The 17,660-nt window shown below is 36.8% G+C and overlaps 1 protein-coding gene across 3 annotated transcripts in view; it reads right to left on the reverse strand.

Moving 5' to 3' along the window:
* Positions 1 to 321: 321 nt before the first annotated feature.
* LOC107794298 (histone acetyltransferase GCN5-like) overlaps positions 322 to 17,660 on the reverse strand; it is a 49,664-nt gene continuing 32,325 nt past the window's right edge. The window contains exons 11-15 of one of the 3 annotated variants that reach the window (XM_075240709.1): positions 10,088 to 10,181; positions 7,481 to 7,622; positions 7,328 to 7,374; positions 1,413 to 1,469; positions 322 to 562 (exon numbers count right to left, since the gene is read on the reverse strand). In XM_075240709.1, coding sequence (XP_075096810.1) covers positions 1,456 to 1,469; positions 7,328 to 7,374; positions 7,481 to 7,622; positions 10,088 to 10,181 — 297 coding nt within the window. In that variant the 3' untranslated portion in view covers positions 322 to 562; positions 1,413 to 1,455. Of the gene's footprint in view, positions 563 to 1,412; positions 1,470 to 7,134; positions 7,375 to 7,480; positions 7,623 to 10,087; positions 10,182 to 17,660 lie in introns of those variants that run through there. The other 2 variants (XM_075240707.1, XM_075240708.1) reach the window with 2 other exon arrangements.

Here is a 17,660-nt window from a genome sequence, read left to right on the forward strand (position 1 = left end):
CTATCTTTACTGTCAAGGTGGTCTTCTATAATACCTATATTCTTCCATTTACAACCTTAGAATAGTTACAACAATATCCCCAATCCTTAGTGTCACACCCCAACTTTGGGAGGTGTGGCTGACACCTGATGCCCGAAGGCCCGAGTGAACCAACCATGAGATATGATCTGAAATATAATAACATGCAGGCAGAAGAGCCCAACACGACATATATATATATGTATAACCTAGGCCAACAAGGCTGCAACAACAGTATAACAGCTATCCAGGAGGCCGATAGGGCCAAAAAAAATATATATATATATATAACAGCTATCCAGAAGGTCGATAGGGCGATACGAAAAATATATATATACAATGACCGCTAGTCTGCAAGCCTCTAAGAGTGTAAGACAATCTCAACAGGGCGGGACAAAGCCCCCGACATGCCCAAAACCACACATATACATCTGTAATAGTACCTATGGACTCAAAGTCAGCAACTCCGAAGAAGTGGAGTGCGAAACCCAACGCTGATCCTGGGGGTCCTACTGAGGAGGCACGCCGCTCTGTCTATCCGAACCTGTGGGCATGAACACAACGCATAAAAATGCATCAGTACGAAATATGTACTGAATATGTAGGGCGACAAGTGTAACATGAAAAATGTAATTAACAAGAGAAGAGATATAGAGACAATTTGAATTCTGAAACTAGCCTCGGTAGGAAACTAAAATTCAACATGGATATAAATGTATGCTCGTGAAATCGTCGTTCACTATTGCTACTTATAATATATCACATTATATAATAATAAATCCCTCTGTGGGGCTATAATATCCATAACATACCCGGCCATAATAAAGGCTCGGTAGAATCGTACCCGGCCACGTGAAGCTCGGTAATCCCAACTGATCAGTGGTTACACAATATGTGTCATACCCGACCGTCTATAGTGCGGCTCGGTAATGAAAGTAAATACATACATATACTAAATCATGAATTATATAGGTGCAATGCGAAACCAACCTTAAAAGACGTATTCTAAGAAGAGTCAAAGTGGCCTACCATCATTATTCCTCGACTATCATGGTTGTTGCTAAAATATTTAATTTTTTTTACTACGAGCCAACAAGTACTAAGAACATGAGAGTTATGTATTATGAATACCTTTGAAGTAAGTGTTACTTATTCATGATTTATATGAACGTCGAAGGGAGAACGAGTAAAAAGGCTCTAGTTCTTTTTAAGCAAGGAATAAGGAAATCCGAGAATTCATAGATATCCTCTAGATTAAGCAATCTATGAGAAAGGATCAGGTCTAAGCATCTTTATAAGTTGAAGGTGAAATAACTCGAATCCGACGAGACAATTCGATAAACGTTTATTCGAATTCTAGTCATGCCGAAAAGTATAGCGAAAGCCCTACATACCTTGTCAATGGAGTTATATACTGTTTCCGAGACCTCGAAAGCCTTAGGAATGATTTCCTACATAATACGAACCATTCAAAATCAAATTCAAGCTCATAGCTTATATAATTCTTCATTTAGACATTTACGCGAACAACTTGTGGCCATGATTTTGTAGACTCTTTTGTAGATTAATTTCCCCCCAACACACCACCAAATTTTACTTTACTACATCTCCTTATCGACAAGATTCCATCCATGTCTTCACAGATCCAAACAACACAATAAAACCATATAGAACAGCCCCAACAATCAAGCCATACTAAGAGAGGTTTCTTAAAAAAATCAAGAACATTTCTATAGAGGTTTCAACTATTTCTTAGGAATTCTTATGCTAGAAGTTTACAAGGATCAAAGAGGAAGTTAAATCATACCTTATGTGACCATAATTACTCAAAATTCGAAATTATTTCAAGGCGGGGTCTTGCTATGAAAAGTGAAACACCGAAGAATTCACGATTCTGAAGTTACCATGGTGTTCTCCATCTTGAGGATGACTAAATTGTTGTTATCATTGGCTAGATGGATGGGAGGAGTTTGAGAGGAAATCCCTAGGTGTTAGGTTCTGTTTTGGAGAGGATAAAACGCAGGGGTTTCAGTTTTAAAGAATGACTTAAATAATTTTTTTTAACTAAACCCGACTAAGCATATTGTTCCCCTGTACGAAAAGGTTAATATCTCTCTACTCCGAAGTCGTATTAACAAACAGTTTGTTGTGTTAGAAACTAGACTCATAGACCTTCGATTCGGTAGGTAGAACACACCATAACTCCCAGTATATTGAGAGAAAAGGTCATCAACATTTTATCCAAATTCCACTGAAATTTAAACCCGTAACTTGCGGCAATCTTGGTCGAATTTTTAATCACAGCTCAAATGACTTCCAATCTTAACGTATAACTATCGCATCATTTAAATATCTCATAGAAATTATCTTCCTATCGAATTAGCCCATTTACAGCATGATAACGCCGAATACACAAGGTGAAACACTTTGCTACCTTATGCAGTATATATTTTGCCTTCTTTTCTTTAACTCTAGTCTCTAGACATCCTAGAATGTCTACTTTATTCTTTTGCATAAAGAGTCTTAACTCTTTCTGTTTATAGGGCTTATTTAGCCCTCTTATATTCCAAGTAAGGGTGTTAAACGGGCTGGGTTGGACTGGTTCCGGATCGGCCCAGACCGGTATAACCCGGAACCGGCCCAGACCGGTAATAGGGGGTTGGGCTGGGCTGGGCTGGGTAGGGGGTTTGCGCGGTTCATCTGGCTAGAACGGGTAACCGGAACGGGTTGAACCCGGTAGAGTGAACTTACCGGGTTAACCGGCACGGTTCAAACGGCTAGTTTTTTTTTTTTAATTTTTCTGACTTGTGGGCCCCACAGACCGTTGGCAATGGTCAGACCATGTTTTGGTCCGTTGGCCAACGGAAAAATTGCACAAATAGCCTTTTTTTTTTAATTTTTAACCTTTTTTCAATTTACAAAACTAACCTTCTCTAAAACTATAAATACCCCCCCCCCCTTTTCTTCATTTTTTCACTCATTACTCATTTCTCAATTTTAATTTCTCTCATTCTCTCATTCTCCAATTTGCAAGAATTCAAGTCTTCAATCTAATTTTATTTGGCTCTCTTTTCCTGAATTTAATTTATCGTGTTTTGTCATTCGGAATTTGAAGTTTGAACTTTGAACAATTGAAGTTCAAAATTGAAATACTTGCTTGACATTTGTTCGTGGTAACCTCGGGAATTGCCTAATCAAGTGCTCAATTTATTGGCGAATTCGGTGCACTCCCTCCAACTCTTTCTCTTATTTACTATTTTAATTGCATATTTAATTTTAGCTTATACTTTAATTTTTACAATATGTTTAATGCTGCTAAAAGAGCGTGTAAAAGAGTTACTGGTAGGGGAAATAAAAAAAGAGATAGTCCTTCAGCATCTGGTAGTAATAGTAATAACCCATTATCATTTACACATGTTTCCGAATCATCGCCTAATGATAATTTAGATATAGATTATGAACAATTACAAGAAGATTTTGGAATAGAAGATAATGAAATAGGAATGGAAGATGAGATACCAGCTACACCTACTAGTGTTGGAGTTGGTAGTATTGGGGTTGCTACAAGGGGTGGTGGCCGTGGCACTAGAAGTAGACCACCTGTGGCTCCGATTACTAATCGTAGAAAAAGAAGTAAGGTTTGGAATTTTTTTGAAATAATAGAAGGTACTACTATAGTTAAATGCAAACTTTGTAAAGGTGATTTTAAACATTTGACTGGAGGAAATTTAGGGGGGACTCGGACGCTTAGTAGACATATGAGAACTGAGCATCCCATAGAATGGGACGCTGATGGTGATGGAAATCAAACAACTCTTAACCCTACTACTGGAGATCTAGTGAAATATGATAAAATGAAGGATCGTGAGGAGTTAGCAAAAATGATTGCTTTGGATTGTCTACCTTTTTCTTTTGCTTGTTCATCATATCTTATTATGTATATTCAAAGGATTTACAATCCTTTATTTAAAGGTATCCCTAGAAGTACTTGTAGAGCTGATATATTTAGACTTCATGGACAATATCAAACATACATACGTTATTTGTTTAGCCACCTTCCTTGTAGAGTTTCTCTAACTTCTGATATTGGTCATGCTGTTAATGAAAATGATTATTTGACAATTACATGTCATTGGATAGATGATACTACTTGTATTCAAAAACGTATTATCGCTTTTAGATATGATAAAGATCAGAGTCATACTGCTACGTTTATAAGTAGTACTATTTGTGAAGTTGTTGAATTTTATAATCTCAAGCAAAAAGTATTGTGTATGTCTTTTGATAATGCTTCTAACAATAATGCCGCAATTTCAATATTAAAACTGCATTTGCAACCGACTCTTGAGGAAATTTTTCATGTTAGGTGTGCATGTCATGTTTATAATTTAATTGTTAAAAGTGGCCTTGATTTATTTTCGACTGAGATTACTCATGTTAGAAGAGCAGTTGGTGTTATTCAAGAAAATAATAGACAATCTAGAATAAAGGAATTTAAGAATAAGTGTGTCCAGTATAACCTTAAACCCAGATTCATGCCATACGAAATTGTTACTAGATGGAATTATACATATATATTTTTTAAATGTTGCTACAAATATAGATTTCCAATAACTGAAGTTGCTAATGCGCATTGTACTGATCCAAACCGTATGCTAACAAGTGGTACTTGGGAGGTCATTAATGATGTTAAATTTTTACATAAATTTTATACAGCTACTGTTGAGTTTTTTGGAGCATATTACCCTATTGTTACTATGGCTTTAGTACATATAGCTGAAATTTCTTTTCTACTCTTTGAATTTAAGAAAAAAGAAAAATATAGGGATGTTGTTGAAAAAATGCAAGCAAAATTCAAAAAATATTTCTTTCCAATTCCTCCGATTTACTTAATTGGTGTTGTTTTAAATCTTTCTATTAAGATGTCTGATTGTCACCAATTAATGAATGCTTTATATACTTATATGGAGATTGGACCAACTGAAACCCCAGATTTATATACTTGTATGAACAAGTTAAATGAATATTTACAACAATTATATAATCATTATGCAAATGTAATTGATGATGTTGCTCTTAATGTAGGCAATGTTAATCCAACTATGCATTGTACCACTTCTGCTACTGTGGATGATGAAGAAGGCCTTGATAGTTTTAATATTTTTTCTACATTTTCTAACACTCAAACCAGTAGCAGGAACATTGATGAACTTCAATTCTACTTGCAGAAGCAAAAAGAGCCTCGCACAAAGGAATTTTCACCGTTGGGATGGTGGCATGAGAATAGAAAGCAATTTCCTGTTCTTTTCGCAATGGCTCGGGATGTGCTGAATGTGCCAATTTCTACTGTTGCATCGGAGAGTGCATTTAGCCAAGCAAGACAACAACTTGGAGACACCCGCCACTCATTGGGAAGCAATGCTTTGGAAGTTTTAGTATGTTTCAGAGATTGGATTAGATCAGAACGAAGAAATCAAGGACGTGAAGATGTTGATAGCCCAGAAGACGAGGAACTTGGAGATATATTAACACATGGAAACCCATCCGAATTTAACACTCCAGAAGAAGGTCAATCGGTTCATATTGATTATGATGAACTTACTAAGGCAATGCAAAACCTTTGAATTTACTATTTTACTTGTTGAAAAAAATGTAAACCTTTCAATTTGTAAGTTTGAAACTTTGAAATTTGAATTAGGAAATAAAAGTAGCACTTGCAATAAGTGCATTTTTTTCTCATCTTCCTTGTATTCTTTATGTTAGTACTTTGTAATGCACGTATTGCACTTATTACAATATTTATACAAAATTCCAAAAAAAAAATTAAAATTACACTAAACCCGGCCCGGCCCGGCCCTCTCAACCTGTAACCCGTACGGTTTAGTTTTTACCCGGTTGAACCCGAACCCGTTAAATCCGGTAAGAACCAACCCGGAACCGGCCTGGACTGTAACCCATACGGGTCCAAAAAAGGGAGGCTCGGACCGGCCCAGTTAGCCCGTTAAACACCCATAATTCCAAGTGCTAATGATCATGGTGGCTTTTGGATAGGATCAGAATTCATTGCATCTCCCTATGCAGTACTTTGCTCATGCTCTTCCAGAATTGTAAATCTATTAGAGGTGCTAGCTTTTACAGTTTTGGCCTGCTGCATAATTGGATTGTTTTGTATCCTGCTTCCTTCATTTATGCTTGTCATCTGCATACTCTGATCAGAGTCATTTTCAGCTTTATCCTGGTTGCCCTTTTCTACTTCAGTTGGAGGTTGTTCTTCAATTACCTCTCCTTGTTCTTGCTGTTCTTTTGGCTTCCACTCTTGAACTACTTTCTTCCTTATGCCCCTATTTTTTCTTTTAGGAGCCTTAAACTAGTATCTTCATGATTCTGTTGGTTAGTCCTCCATCATTCAAAATTATCATGGCCAAAATGTACACATTCACTACAGAACTTTGGCCTCCACTCATACAATATTTCTTGCTGCCTAGTACCAGTAGGAGTTACAATCTCTACCTTCTCCACCAAAGGCTTAGTAATGTCAACTTTCACTAGTATTCTAGCATAAGAAATTCTATTCAACTCCGATATTGGTAATCCTACAGCATAGCCACCTAGCTCAGTGCATTGGCAGTCCAGTATCTAACAGGTAAACTAGGGAAATGAATCCACAAAGGAATTGTAGTAATACACTTAGAGTCAAAATGGAAATCCCTTTCCCAATTCTGCAAAATAAATGGCTTGTTGTGATACGAATAAGGCCCTGCTTGCATGACAAGATCCCTTTCCTCAATTGTTGTAAATCGAAACACATAGTACTCATCCTTGTGATATAGAATTTGAGGTTTGCTGACAAAATCCCACACAGATTCTATATAGCTTTCCAAAGATTTCTCATACGGAGCTTGTTAACACTAATAGGTGCGTCTGATTACAGAATGCGTACTACCTTGGTTACGTATAAGAATCATGCAGTACCGCCAATCACCAGGGCAGTAAGAACTGATCACCCCATAAAATATGCAACTGGGACTTGAGATCCCTCTGAGGCAATGCCTTGCCGTCTACCCAACACCAACTATACGAAAAATGTCAGCTTACAAAATAAAATGCATTGAAAAGTTCACATTAAAATAAAATAACTATTATACATCTACTCGTCCTACAAATTCCTCCACCTCCCCAAAAAAAAAAACATGGTTCTAAATATTGGAGGATACCATAAGACATCAGTTATGAAGAGATTCAAGTGCAGTCAATTCAACCAGAATCAAGCTAAATTGCTAATAAGAAACTTCCTACTGAATCTTGATACCAGATTGTAGACCAGCTTGAACTTTGTTTGAGAAATGTGACTCAAGCCTGTAAGCGAATAAAAATTGATAGCTGAAACTGTGACATGCATAAAATAATAAAAAAAACAAATTGTGAAAAAGACATCTGGAGCACTAAAGAGCAATATACTTGCCTGGTTGCACATTTGTAGTAAATTGTCTCAGGAGAATTGTAGGTGCGAGCATTAGCAAACATCCTTCTGACATCCGCAACAAACATATCAAATGTCACATAATATAACTCCGACTCAACCCGCTTCGACATTGTTTTTAGATCTGCATTGTACATAACCAGAAGAAAATGTTACAACTTAATGATAAATGAAATTAAAAGAGTCGTCCAGAGGGAAAGAGCAGTTGGATTTAATCTTGACGTGCAAATGATATACATCCTAAAAGTTTCGCAAATAGAAGATTGCATGGCACAATCGGACGCCTATTAGACCAAATGAATGGAACGATTCATGAATCTTCATCCATGTTGTATTTCACAAACCCACAACAACAACCACCACAACAATACAAAAAAAAAAAAAAAAAAAGTGGGATGCTCGCAGACCTGTATGGTAGGGAAAGAATTATTAGAACTCTGTCCACCCCTCTTTACCCTCTGAACTTTCACACTTTTCACTTAAAAGGTTCCAAAATCTGATTTGGCCTTACTTCTCACATGGTAAAGTACAAAGAAAGAAAAGAAATAGCTGAAAATGAAAAGTTGCACTTGAAATATCAACCTCATGACATGCAAGTCTGTGATCAAACAATGAAAAGAAATGTGGCCACAATTGCACGTATAACATTTGTCCCCGAGTGTATGCACAATTGTAAGACCTTTTGAAGTCTCTGGCCATGCTTTAGCAACAACAAAAAAGATGAAAAGGAAGGGCATTCTATATTTGGCTAGAAGAAGTCAATCAAGATCAGGCAGGTGCTAGAATAAGTTTCAATCTGTAAATAATATCCAAATTACACAACGCACAACTATAAACTTCTGTCTATGAAATAAGAATTGGGCGGGCCTCACTCTGATACCATGTTAAAGAAATGGACCTTGGGCTAACCCAACCTCCAAAAACTAGCTCATGGGTTGAGGATTGTCCAAGACCATATAAAGAAACCAAAGACCTCACCCATAACCGATGTGGGACACCAACAATGACAATATAAGCTCTATTTAGGCTGCCAAGTGTGTTCATTTTAAAGTGATGTAGCAGAAATCAAGTTGCGGTTCGGCAAGCTGAGTATGCGGTAGCTTACGGGGACAAAGGGAAGGTCTATGCATAATACAATACCCACACATTTTCTCTTCTTTTAGGAGTACGTAAATAGGGGTGTGCATTCGAATCGGTTTATCGATAAATCGAATCGATTATTTGTTATCGGTTTATCGATTTATCGATTTCGATTTCGATTTTGAAATTTTCCTTATCGAGTTATCGATTTCAATTTTGTCCTCTTCGGTTATCGGTTTATCGATAAACCGATAAGATATACTAAAAAAAAATATTTTTTTTATAATACCCTTTCCTTTACCCTAAGTCCTAACCTATTATTTCCTCTACCACATTTAAGGAATGATCATATTTAAAGATCAAGGGAATGAAGTTCAAATTAATGGAAAACAGAATTAGCCGTGATGATGTATTTTATTTTATTTTTATACCGTTGGATGTTGGTGGCATACATTTGATCCCTTACTTTAGTTTTGTTGCATGTGCTTGTTGACACAATTTTTATGTTATAAACGGTGTTCGTCTTATTTTAGCTTCTTTTTGTCCATATTAGTTAAGCGTGTTTATAGCGATATACTTTCCGTGGAATCCCGCAAATTTTCTTATTGGTGTACTCGATAACCGAATCAATAAGCCCCCAAAATCGATAAATCGAAAAAATCGAAACTTTATTGAAATGATAACGATAAGCATATGTACAAATCGATAAGCAATTATCGATAAGGGTCAAAATCGAATCGATAAATCGAATGCACACCCCTATATAGAAAACAGAAAGAAGAAGTTACTTCAGTAGTAACAGCACTCATCCAGAATCAACCATGCAGCCTCCAGTGTATCAAAATCCATGCCCATGAGTGTTACAGTAATAAGGACATGGTAAGATATTTTGAAGATAAAAGGGAGATGAAATAAAATAAATTACGTGATAACACATACCATCTTTCAAGATATAACTGACGGAATCAAGGGAAAAAGAAACAATAACCAACTTATTACATAGTAAAGTAGGTAAGGATGAATCGAATATACTTTTGGTACTATTTAAAATGAAGCGGACAACAGTCAGGTCCGTGCCTAAGAACGGTGGTTCTCCGGCAAGATTGAAACACGGAGAGAGAGAGAGAGAGAGAGAGAGAGAGAGAGAGAGAGAGAGAGAGAGAGAGAGAGAGAGAGAGAGAGAGAGAGAGAAACTGCAACTGACCCACATTGAACATCATATGGCAAAAAGAAGAGGTTCTAAACGGAAGCCAAACTCGACTACAGATTGGAAACATTTGTTCGTAAAAACTATTTGTGGAAAAAACAAGAAGTAATTCAAGTGGATGACCATCTTGAGAGTTCATTAGAGCTTTAGCTTTTAATTCATGTAGCAACTGCTTGGTGCATTGCAATTGTGAAATACAATTCACTTTTACCAATTAAAAAAAGAAAAGAAAGAGGAAATTGAATAAATTTCAAGCAGATGATTAACAACCATCAGAGAAACAAAAAGCAAAAATCAATTACCTATTGGATCTTTGATGATGTCATAATAATCAGGAACATCCCGTGCATCAACAGGTTCTTTGAACGGCCACGAATCAGGATGGTCATGCATTATCTGCTCAGGACAGAAAAACTCACTAAAGAAGTGCCTATCTAATCAAACACAGAAACAGTGCATTAAACCCAGCGCTAGCTGGCCTTTTTGCACCAAAACCTTTAAATAAACCAAACAATCAATCAATCAACCTGCAATGTTAATACCAAACTAGTTGAGGCTCACAATATGAATCTTCTATATGTTCCGCTACATCCAGTCCCATTGCCTTCCGCAATGGTAAGAATTTCGGATTAAATTATGGTTGTGTAAAGCTAGAGGTTCTCTAAATCTCACACTTCTTCCCCTGGGGACCTAATGTAAATGTAACAGCAACTAAACCTTGATCCTAGCGAGCTAATAACAAGCATAATAGTGTACCCACAAACTAGTGCATCTGAACGTTTAGGTAAGACATAGACAAACCATTTCATACGATCTTATATCATTTTTAACTCTATGTGTTAGTTCTCTGTTACATGTAGTCTCAGTTTATGACAATAAGAACACTTGGGTCTAGATCTTCCAAAACGACCTCCTCCTCGTCTATTCTCCATAGTTTGAGATGCCTGATTATCCACTGTATGGGATGCGAGAACAGAGGAGTCAAGTGTCTGTGATGAGATCACTGGGTGACTTGGTGCTATAGCAAGGCGAAGTAATCGAAAGAATAATTCATTAACTGTAGGGACAGTCGGACTAGCCAAATTCTGGTCACGTACTGAACCAAGGTCATTAGGAAGCCCAATGAGTGTAAGATTTTTCCTTTTCTACCCGAGTCATCATTCTATTCTTAGTTGCTTGCTCCAGTAAGGCTAGGTCTTCAAGCAACTTATTCTTCCGTGCTTCCAATTGGCCAAAGGTTTCCCTATTCCAATTTGAAATGTCCTCCTTCAATCTTCTTAATTTTTGCATTAAAATGAAGTCTGGACTACCCCCAATTGTATAACTTTGCCACCATACTTTGATTTTGTCAATGAAACCATCTACTTTTGGCCACATGTTTTCAAATTTGAAATAGGAGGGGTTGGCTCCCCAATCACCACATTCCAATAGCAAAGGTCTATGATCAAAGACAACTCTTGGGAGGCCTAACTGCTTGATTGTTTTGAAATTGTCATTCAATTCGGTGAATATTAAGAACCTCTCAATTCTGGAAGCTTGCAAAGAGTCTTCCCCTCTGAACCAAGTGTATTGAGACCCTTGGAGTGGTGAATTTGTGATTTCCAGATCTTGTATAATATCAATGAAAGACTTCATAGCCCTAGACCTTCTAATACAATTATACCTCACTTTTAAATCTGCAGACATTGGAATCTCCCCCAATGACCTATTGTTCATCCCAAATACCTCGGATAGCTGCTAGTTCATGCCAACGAATCCCTTTCTAGGTTTGTATGTGGCCCATATTCCCCTGTGAAACACCATCTTAAATCTTCTTGTGTACTTTCCAAATGCAAGAAATAGCGTATGACCCTTGTCGGACTCCCCCGTTGATACACAACCTTTTATCCCAGAGTACCAGGAAACTTCCACTTCTCCCAATTGAATTTAACTCCACCCATTCAACCCATCTATTACCCCAAACTTGTCTAATCCAATACGGGGACCATTCTTCAACGTTTGTTTCTTGTTGACAAACTATATCAGCTTTCCATTTGGGAATTAGCGACTTTATTGTACTTCTTTTTTCTGCCTCATTGAGGCCCCGTACATTCCAGCTTAAATTTATGATCTTCATTCGGAAAAGGCTTTAGAGAACCTGTCCCTATCCCCTGCCTTCTTGCCATCAGAATTCATACTCCACTTTAGTCTTTCTAACTCAAAAGTCTTGCTTCTTCCCATTTTTGTTGCCTTTGATTGAGGATTTCTACTTCTGAATTTGTTTCTCTTTTGTTCCATACACAGGATCATGCCAAGAATCCATGTTCAAACCCCACACATTTATCCCAAATGCCTTCCAAGCCCTCATCATTACTGATTTGGTCCATCTCGAGGTCTCAATAACCGATGGTGAGTTGATTGCATGTGAGCCTGATGAACCTGGATCGTACCATGGAAGACTGAGAGTGTCGCATGAGGAAAATTTTGCTTCTGAAATACTTACAGCTTCAATGGGGTTCATTAAAATTGGTCTTGGGATAATCATAGTCATTGGCTCAGCTTCGTCATCATACAAGGCTTTCTTTAGCCTACACATTTTTCCTTGACTTTATTCAGTGTTAAATTTAAGGCCCGTAAAAGTCCGCCAAGGATTTAAGGTTTTATAGTGCCAAGGCCAAGCTAATATGTTGGGAAGATTGTAAATAAGTTTCGTTGTGCAATGCATCGCGAAGTGGGTAGAAGGATTGGCATGATCGAGCGATTTTGCGGTCAGTTATGCGGAATGCGAAGTTCCGTTGACCACAGAATCATCGGGGCTTGGGGCAGAAGCAAACTAGAATTTGAGGGTCATTTCACGGTGGGTTATGCGGATCGCATAGCTGTTTCGCGGACCGCAGATCCATCCCAAAATTGGTCAGGGCACCTGGGGAGTTTTTGAAGGAGATTTTGCGGTCCAATGTGCGTACCACAAAACCGTTATGTGGACAGCATATATGTCGTAGACCCATCCAGTTCCAATTCAAACCTGGAGGACCATTTTGCGGTCTGATTCCCGATCGTAGACCTGACTCGGAGGGGTATTTTTGGGAAATTTCTAGCTCGATTCTATTTTAATAAAAGGCTTAAGTTTGTTGTTTTAGAAGGAGAATCAAATTGTTTTGAGCAAGAGTAACACTCTAGAGAGAGAAGGAAGAGCTCTACCATTCCTACACTACAATTTTTTGCTCAATCCTTGGGGATTCAAGGAAAGAGACATACAAGGCCTTCTACTAACAAGGTAAGACTTCATCCCTTGCTCACATGCAATGTTAAATAATGAGATTATAGTTAGGAATTAATGTTAGAGCTTATGGGATGGTGATAGAATGCATAAGCTCTCAATCTTGAAATTAGATGCTTGTCAAGAACAAGAAAATATGATTGATGGGTTGGGAGTAAATTGTTGGGCATGCATGCGCTAATGGAGATTGTTGGTTGCCTAAGCATGGTTATAGGATGGATTGTTGGTGTAGAAGTTGGTTGTAGAAGGAATTCCTGTATCGGAGGTTGTAGACGAACGTGCATGTTAGATGTTTGACAATATGCCTAAAAGACCTAAAATATGAAAACTATTGCTAATGTTGGTTCTATTGAACTTTTGTAATGTAGATTGAGCAATTAGGGAAACATAGTAGAGATCGTAAGGAAGTTCAAATGAATTTCTTGATCTCTTCCTATTCATGATTTCATAATTTCATGGTTTCTACTCCTTAGCTTGTAGTTGTGAGAGACAAGCGGCTATATGCTACCCATGTAATCCCTTCACATGTTTGGTTCCACATACCATGGTATTCCCATTATGATAACGTTATAGAGGTTCAAGTTTACAATTAAGCATGACATTGATCCTTGTACATTGTTTTGAGTTATAGTCGGGGCGTTGTTACCGGCACTTCCATATTTTTCTCATGTTAGTTTACAGGCTCCGTAAACACAGTATGGGTCATGTATGTATGTGGGGATTAGAGATATTGTACGTCATTTGCTTCCACTTAAAGAATTATGGATGACTGGTAATGTTTTATCAACTATTCATGAAACTAGTATACATACTCGTGCGGTGCGCGGATCGTTTTAATATAAAAAACAGCTGAGAGAAATAAATTTAGATGTATATTGCATACTAAATTTAGCGCCCACATTCAAAAAAATTAAACCAAAAAAATTAAATTTTATGGAGTTGTCTCTATAAAATTATTGCTTGATAAGAAGAACAAAGATAAATTTTTTCATGCAACGAAAAATCAACCGACTCATTTAGCCTTGCTAGTATCTCCAGCGGCTTGCCACTTCTTTCATAGTTTTATATTTTTCTTTTGTTGATTTTATCTATTATGATTATAGTTGTGTATATAATCCATTGTATGAATTTTCTTTTCATAATTCAAAAAATACTTTCTCATCTCAAATTCAAATCAATCTTATCTCTATATTTTATAACAATTTTTTAAGTTTTTTGTTGAGTAAGCTTATTTACTCGTTATTTAAAATTATTTCATTGTTCAATATTTTTTTATTTTAATTTTATTAACATTTCAGTTATGTGGTATTATCTTTTATATGGCTTTTCTCATCATAATTGGAAAGAACTTCCTTATCTCAAATTTAAATAAGTCTCATCCTTCTATATTCTTTTTATTTCTCTTTTTTGTTTATTATTTCTTTGTCATTATTGCATTATTCGTTATTTAGTATTTTTACATTTTCAAGTGACGTTTTATTAGTTTACTATTTGATGAAATATCTTTGCTTAATATAAAAAAGTATAATACAGATTTTTCTACCTGAAAATTTAATTTATTCACTTTAATTTTATTGCTAAAAATATTCAGGTATTATTTAAATTTGTCAATAATATTTTTGAGTATTACTACAATACTCTCACATTACTTATATAATATGGATATTTTATTTAAGATCTTATTTTGCTACTTGTAATTTTTTAAATTTTTAAAGTCATCAAATCTTTAATATGTTAAGTAAATTAATTTACTTTATTTTATATTTTAACTTGTCCCAATATATAAAAATTATTATTTCCTTAAAAAGAATATAGATATTTAAAAATTCGAGTTTAAATTTTAAAAATAATTAAATAACTTATTATTAACTAAGCTAACTAATTTTGTCCTAAAACTACCACATGTCTTTCTCTAATGCTGCCACTTGTCATAATCTTAGGCTAGACTTTCTTTCTTTTAATAATATATAGAATATAGATAGATTTTAACTCATCCCAAGTACAAATAGTCATAACTTATTTCAATGTACGTCTTTCTATAATTTTTAATTTTTTATATTATAATTTTTCAATTAATATGTCACCTTCATATTTCTAATGAATATAGAAGAAAATTTGATGAGTGGATCTATATATAGATGTAGGTACAAATATAGATATATAATTAAATTTATCACCAATATTTTTAGATTTTGCTCTAAAAGTGCCAAGTGACTTTTTCTCAATATTGTTTTAAAGTTTTTCTATAGATTTCTATCATATATACAAGGCAAAATAGCCTCTCAACCACCTAAACTTGTACTGATTTTTCAAGCCGGTAAACAAACTTACAGGTTTCCTATTTTGACACTTATACTTCACAAAATAGTTATTAATAAACACCTCCGATTGAGCTTGTTCTGCAATCGCCATGACGTGGATAACATGTCATATGCTTAGCTTGTTGTTGTTTGACACATGTAATTTGCTGGTCCCAACCTTTTCAATTTATAAAATTCGTTTTTTCTTTATTTCTTTCTCTTTCTTTTTCATAGGTTAAGACGAGTTCCACCATGACTAATACCATTCCACAGGACTAATCACCAAAAAAAGTTCTTCTGATGCCATATTTCCTCTCCAAAATATCAATTTAATTTTCGTTTCATTATTTTTCTTAAAACCATTTCTAAGAGACTTCCAAAATCCTTATCAAAAAAAAAAAAAAAAAAACTTCCAAAATCCATCACTTTCATATCAAATCAAACTCCACCCATTTCCCATCTCCCCCAGCTTCACAAAGAAACCATCCCTTTATCGAAGAGGCATTCTTCACTTGGTTGGAGCCTAATTGATTGATTCGAAGAGTTAGACCAATAAATAGGAAAATCAAATTCTTTACTACCGGTTTGACCCAATTTCCAATCTCAGAAAGCCGATTCCTTTTTCTTCGACAACTTCTCCGATGTTTTGCTTCACATAAAGTTTGGGTTATCTTCTATATCTTTTTTCCTCCTCTCTAAATTCTTACACACAATAGAAGAAGAAAAAGCCCTAAATTCGTTTTAAATAGGAAACAATAATGAAAAGAAATAAAGAGGGAAATGGAGAGGGAATATGGGGTTTGGGACGTGAAAAATATAAGGATAAGAAACCAAAAGTAATGGGGAGGAAAGGGGGATGGAGGGCCGGGAAGAACTGAAGAAGTGTTTGGTGTTAGGGATATCTACGGGCCACAATGGTGGCCACAAAGGAGATTGATGGTGGAATGCAGTTGTCCAAGGTAAAGTGGAAGCAAAGAAGGCGGCTTACCTGCGGTTAGTAGGGAGCACTGACGAGGAGGAGAAGAGAGAGAACAGTCAAAGGTATAAGGTAGCTAGGAAGGAGGCGAAGATGGCAGTGACGGAGGCTAAGACGACAGCTTTTGCTCGTCTGTATGAGGAACTAAGGAACAAAGGTGGGGAGAAGAAGTTATTCCGACTCGCTAAGGCGAGAGAGAGGACAACTCGGGATCTGGACCAAGTGAGGTGCATAAAAGATGATGACGACAAAGTTTTAATGGGAGATGACCAGATTAAGAGGAGGTGGCAGACCTACTTTCATAAACTTCTAAGTGAAGAAGGGGATCAGGATATTATACTTGGGGAATCAAGGAATGCCGACAGTCACCATGAATTAAGTAATTGTAGGGACATTGAGATCGATGAAGTCATGGAGGCAATGCGTAAGATGAGAAGGGGCAGAGCTACCGGGCCAAACAAAATTCCGGTTGAACTGTGGAGGTGTGTGGGTAGAGCAGGCTTGGAATGGCTTACTACATTGTTTAATGTTATATTCAAGACTAATAGGATGCCTGAAGAGTGGAGGTGGAGTACAATGGTCCCGTTGTATAAGAACAAAGGTGATGTCCAGAGCTGTAACAACTATAGGGGCATCAAATTACTAAGTCATACCATGAAAGTTTGGGAGAGAGTGGTAGAAATGAGAGTACGAAGGACGGTGTCTATTTCAGACAACCAGTTCGGGTTCATGCCGGGACGATCTACCACAGAAGCTATCCACCTTATTAGGAGGATGGTGGAACAGTACAGAGATAGGAAGAAGGATCTCCACATGGTGTTTATTGATCTGGAGAAAGCGTACGATAAGGTTCCTAGGGAGGTCATATGGAGCTGCTTAGAGGATAAAGGGGTCTCGATTGACTATATTAGGGTGATTAAAGACATGTATGATGGAGCTAAGACTCGGGTTAGGACAGTAGGAGGCGACTCTGAACACTTTCCAGTTATTACGGGGTTGCACCAAGGGTCTGCGCTCAGCCCATTCCTATTTGCCCTGGTGATGGATGCACTGACTCATCATATTCAAGGGGAGGTGTCATGGTGCATGCTATTTGCTGATGACATTATTCTAATTGACGAGACAAGAGGCGACGTCAACGAGAGGCTAGAGATTTGGAGACATGCTCTTGAGTCTAAAGGTTTCAAGTTGAGCAGGACGAAGACAGAATACCTCGAGTGCAAATTTGGAGTTGAGCCGACGGAAGCGGGAGTTGAAGTGAGGCTTGACTCTCAAGTCATTCCCAAGAGAGGTAGTTTCAAGTACCTTGGATCGGTTATTCAGGGGATCGGGGAGATTGA

This window comes from Nicotiana tabacum, chromosome 20, assembly GCF_000715075.1.
Source record: "Nicotiana tabacum cultivar K326 chromosome 20, ASM71507v2, whole genome shotgun sequence".
NCBI lineage: Eukaryota > Viridiplantae > Streptophyta > Magnoliopsida > Solanales > Solanaceae > Nicotiana > Nicotiana tabacum.